We start from the raw sequence: 4,802 nt of genomic DNA, 5'->3' as shown, positions 1-4,802 counted from the left end.
ATGTTGGATGTGAGTAGCACAATATAAAGGCTTATAAGGATTTAGACAATCTCTCCTTAATTATTAATTTTTAAGAATGAGTTCTATCCAAATCCTAACAAGCGCAATTAGAACTAGGTCTTAACAACTTCGGTGTTCCTTTAATAACTTAATGAGGTTTCGAATTCCTCTCTTTATCGGTGTGCCATCGTTCTTACATATTAAGGGGGATAGAGATTGTAAAAGACACATGATTCCGGCATCGTAGAGATCATTTTCAAATTAAATTCTTAAATCATTCTACCTAAAAAATAAATAAGTGTCACACATTGGTACTCTTCCAATTAAATTCTTATATATTATGGGATGATACATCCGACATTAATATTGAAAACCCATTGCCTAAATTGTTGAAAAGTATCAGGAGATCAAGTAAATAGAATTCAAATTTTCATTTTGGAGAGAGAGAGAGAAATGAATATTACTAAAGGGAAGAGAAAATGGGGAAACCAGGTAGGGTGTTTCCTGAGTCAACGATGAACACATTGCCTGAAACGTAGCCTGAGGATTCATGGATCAGAAAACGGATGAGTGATGTCAATGCTGGGTCAATTGTGCCAAATTTTCTTAGAGGGACAGTCCTCAAAGCCACATTGTTGAGCCAATCTTTCTGCATAAGTCCTTCTGTTATCTCTGACTTGAACAACCCAGGAGCTATTGAGTTCACTCTTATGTTGAGTGGCCCCAACTCTATGGCCATTATCTGTGGGGAAAAAAAATCATTTCTTCTTTCAGTCCAGCCAATCTCAAAGACTAATTTTTTTTCTTTTCTTTTTATGGTAGAATCTCAAAGACATGACTATACTCATTAATAACATTCAAAGCATTTGAAGCCTTTATTTCTTGAGACTAGAATTGGAGGCCACTTAAAAAATAATAAAAATGATCAGAAAAGAAAATCAAACTTTCCTAATTTGCTAGAAAGTTGATAGTAATTTTATCAAAAAATAGCTAAAGTTATACGAAAAAATGAAGGGTGGGAGACGTACAAAAAGCCTCTATGGGGATACAGTGAGGATTCAATAGCTGGGTGCATATCGGGGGTTTCCCAACCCTTAGATCCTTATTGTAACTTACCGTTCATCACAGAAGATTTGAGTCAGTGGAAGACCTCTCTCTTTATTAGTACTACTTGTAAAATTTAGAGTTTTTAATTATTAAATAAAGTGGGAAAATCCACAAATGTTACTTGGAGGTCTAACCCTTAATTTTAAAGTATTACTTGGAGATATCCCAAGGTCATATTAATTATTATTATTTTTTTTGGTAGAATTAAAAACACATTTTAAGGTCTCAAATAACCGGAATGGGGACAATATGTCTATACTTCTATTACTTCTACCGGCAAATGGACTTGACTCTGACGCTTTAAGGGTCCAACTTAAAACCTTAAATATTAGGTGGAGATGGTCTAAGAATACATATTATAATACATTCAATGTTTCATAGAAATGATGTGAGATCATACCTCTATAACTCCTAACTATCAACACATGGGTAAAATGAGACGATATCAAACACTTTAAAAGACGCACGAGGGAGATAAAGGACCGAAAAATAGTTCAGATACCATGTTAGAGGTCCAACTCAAAACCTTACTGTATTAGGGGTATTGGGAGTCATAGTCCCAAATCATATACATGAAAACTCTCTTTACCTAATGCCTTAAGGATATGGATTTCTACCTCCCAAATAGTATTTCATGGGCTTTCATACTTTATTTAACACTAACAGCCCATTTGATTTTGTTTCTGCTGTTTATGTGTCTAGAAACATCAGAAATGGAAAAACTCGTTTCTATGTTAAGAAATGATTTTTGGATTTACAAAAAGGTGTTTGAATTTTCTGTTTCTAGAAACTTTTTCAACAATGCGGTAGGGGGTGCTCCTGGGTTCAAGACACGAGTAAAGACACGACGTCATAGGTATGCAGCTCACTAGTGAAGGCATGATGTTGGAGTTGCAGGTATGCTTCATGGAGATGAACTTCAAAAAGATGAAGGCAGTGCAAAACTGTGAGCTTCGCAGAATCAAGTTGAAGTCCTGCTTCTAGATAGCGAGAAATTTCAACATTGGGTTGGGGTTGGGGTAGGTCGAGTGAAGTATCAGGATTTTCACAATTTTTATCCCTCTCATTTGTTTCTAGAAACAGAAAAATAAGTTTAACTTGTTTCTCCATTTCTGTTTCTAGACATAGAAATAGGCATAAATTTCTATTCTATTTCGGAAAACAAGTGAAACGAAACAGAAAAATCAAATGGCTTTTGGGGTGTTTTTTTTTTTTTTTTTTTTTTTTTGACATAAAAAACAAGTTTCTAAAACATCAACGGGCCCTACTCTTTTTTTTTTTTTTTTTGGTTAATGGGGAACCCCACGAACCTGTCGGGTTTTACAATTCAGGCACAAGGGTATACCCGGGTTAGATGCGGTCACACCTAACTCGTGTAACAAATCAGTCACCGGAAGACTCAAGTTATAGCATCTATATAACACATAATGCATTTAGACGAAGGTAACTACACCCAGGTTGTATTATATATTAAAAATAGATTATTCTCGTATTGACTTACAAAAATTAATACCTAAAATAAATTATATAGGTTGCATGGATGATATGGAATACTATTATTTACCTTAGTCATGGCATTTAGACCAGCTTTTGAGGCAACATAGGCAGTACCACCGGGTAACTCTCCACGCTGGATTCCACCAATAGATGTAATAAACATAACCGATCCTTTCAGACCATTTTCACTGATGCGACGACCCACAGACTTAGTTACTAGCCAAGAACCCGTTAGGTTTGTTTTCACAGTACTATTCCATTCCTCTTCAGACAAATCTATGGGGGATCTCACTGTACCTACACACTCATAAAATGAAACTTGAATTTTAAGAACAAAAGAAAAATTCAAAAAAGAAAATAATATAAATTCATCATTAAACTCCCTTTCTTTGCTTTTATGTGATTGAAATAGCCCAATTGGTGAGCTGTGATACACAAAAAACGAACCTTGACCAACGCAGTTAGTGAGTCATTATCTATTTCCCTTCCATACCAATAAAAAAAAAATGCTCCTTCCTGTTTCAATCCAATTGCTATTATAACACATGGACAAATCATAACAAAATTAAAGCACTCGTGGAAACATCAACACGGTAGAATTTGGACTTTTATCTTTAATAAGAGGTAGGTCAGTCATTTAGGTGTGCTCTATAAACTCAAGAAATTTTGTGCAGCAATACCCTGTCCAAATCTTATTTCTCAAGAAATTTGAAGGTTCTAGATAATTTTAAAAAACTAAACCATGATTAAAAATATAAAAATAACAAATTAAAAAAGAAAGTATTGTTAAATTACAAAGCTTAGAAGTGCTTTTGCCCCATTATTGAAATTGCTTAGAAATTAATTTAATTTGGATCATCTTAAACTTCAATTGAGATTATTTTTCGATTTCGATATTTAAGATTAGGTGACTCTTTTTTTTACATCTAGCTCCTCTCCAACTATTGCACCCTCTAACGACTTTCCAAAAATCATTTAAGGGTTGGGAGGACTTGATCTCCCATCCCAACACCTAGGGATGCATGTCCAAGCACTTTAACTCTTGGATGGGTCATTGCTGTTAGTGAGAATTTTTTTCCTTTTTTTCTCTCAATATATTGCAATGGATTTTACTTTTAATTTATTGATAAATTATTTATAATTACAACTCAGTAATAAAATTTAGTTGCTACCCACGTTGCAATCAACTACTCTCTTATCGCCACCAATGAAAATGAATCTAGGAAATAAATGAATTATTTTATTCATTAGCCACTACTACTAGTAGGGTTGCAATCTAGGTAGCAACGAATTTTTTTTTTTTAAGGTCAAATCATAACAAATTATAACAAGTCTTCCCGGGCCACAAGGATGATATGCAATAAATAGAACAATTAAAATTTCAAAGTTCGAACCCCACACGTATCCCAAAGTCCAAGATTGTATCAGAAAATTCATGAGAGAGATAGAGAGAGATTTACCTCTTACTCCGGCGGCGTTAACCAACGCATCGATCCGGCCGAACTCATCCCAAGCAATCTGCACAGACGCATCGATCACAGGCCCCGCGGCGCTCAGGTCAAGCTCTACCGCAACAGCTACGGTTCCTGTAGATGAAATTGAAGCTTTCGAGTTTTGGTTAATTTCTTCGCAGAGAGACTTTAATCGATCCTTTCTACGAGCCGCGGCGATAATGTTGCAGCCTGCCATGGCGAGATTCAAACAGAACTCTCTCCCTAGCCCTGAAGATGCCCCTGTCACCATTACTACCTTTCCCTCCAACCGATTCCATGGCTCCAGATTTGTCTCCATTCCTTCCTTCAATTCTTCCCAACACAAACAGAGAGAGAGAGAGAAAAGAAGGGGGATGGCGCGAAGCAAAACGACTCGGTCTCGGTCGTTGAATCGTCTATAACCCCACCATTTTGGTGATAAGACATTTTTTTTGACCATACAATTATTTTCAACAACTTTATCGTTGTAACCGTTTTTATGAAGCATGAGTGCATGACTCACGTGAATAAACTAATACGTTCCAGCAACACAGTCCTAATCTGTTTCTTTTGCCCCCCCAGTTTATTATTGTCACATGTGTTTGTTACTTTTTCATAACCACATTTCTTGATTGGTATCAATCGATTGAATTGTGCGATTCAATATTGATTTTGGGGTGATTCAGTATCGATGGATCGATAGCGACCAAGGATAGAAAAAAGTTT

The 4,802-nt window shown here is 35.8% G+C and overlaps 1 protein-coding gene across 1 annotated transcript; it reads right to left on the bottom strand.

Annotated features, from left to right (window-relative positions):
* Nucleotides 1-253: 253 nt before the first annotated feature.
* Nucleotides 254-4,498, bottom strand: LOC122062000 (3-oxoacyl-[acyl-carrier-protein] reductase FabG-like). Its single transcript, XM_042625622.1, has 3 exons — nt 4,065-4,498; nt 2,672-2,901; nt 254-742 (listed from the first exon to the last, which is right to left on the bottom strand). The coding sequence occupies exons 1-3, from the start codon at nt 4,393-4,395 to the stop codon at nt 464-466; spliced, it is 840 nt and encodes a 279-aa protein (XP_042481556.1). The 5' UTR covers nt 4,396-4,498; the 3' UTR covers nt 254-463.
* Nucleotides 4,499-4,802: the final 304 nt, after the last annotated feature.

This window comes from Macadamia integrifolia, chromosome 14, assembly GCF_013358625.1.
Source record: "Macadamia integrifolia cultivar HAES 741 chromosome 14, SCU_Mint_v3, whole genome shotgun sequence".
Lineage (NCBI taxonomy): Eukaryota > Viridiplantae > Streptophyta > Magnoliopsida > Proteales > Proteaceae > Macadamia > Macadamia integrifolia.
Note: the sequence above shows the minus strand (reverse complement) of the source record. Positions and strands in the feature narration are given on the sequence as shown.

What these genes read in the sequence shown, in the direction of transcription:
- LOC122062000 (XM_042625622.1), bottom strand. Translation starts at nt 4,395, where the DNA reads ATGGAGACAAATCTGGAGCCATGGAATCGGTTGGAGGGAAAGGTAGTA. An exon ending in TAACGCCGCCGGAGTAAGAG is followed by an intron (nt 2,902 to 4,064) that starts GTAAATCTCTCT and finishes ATGAGTGTGTAG; the next exon opens with GTACAGTGAGATCCCCCATA. An exon ending in GTCTAAATGCCATGACTAAG is followed by an intron (nt 743 to 2,671) that starts GTAAATAATAGT and finishes TTTTCCCCACAG; the next exon opens with ATAATGGCCATAGAGTTGGG.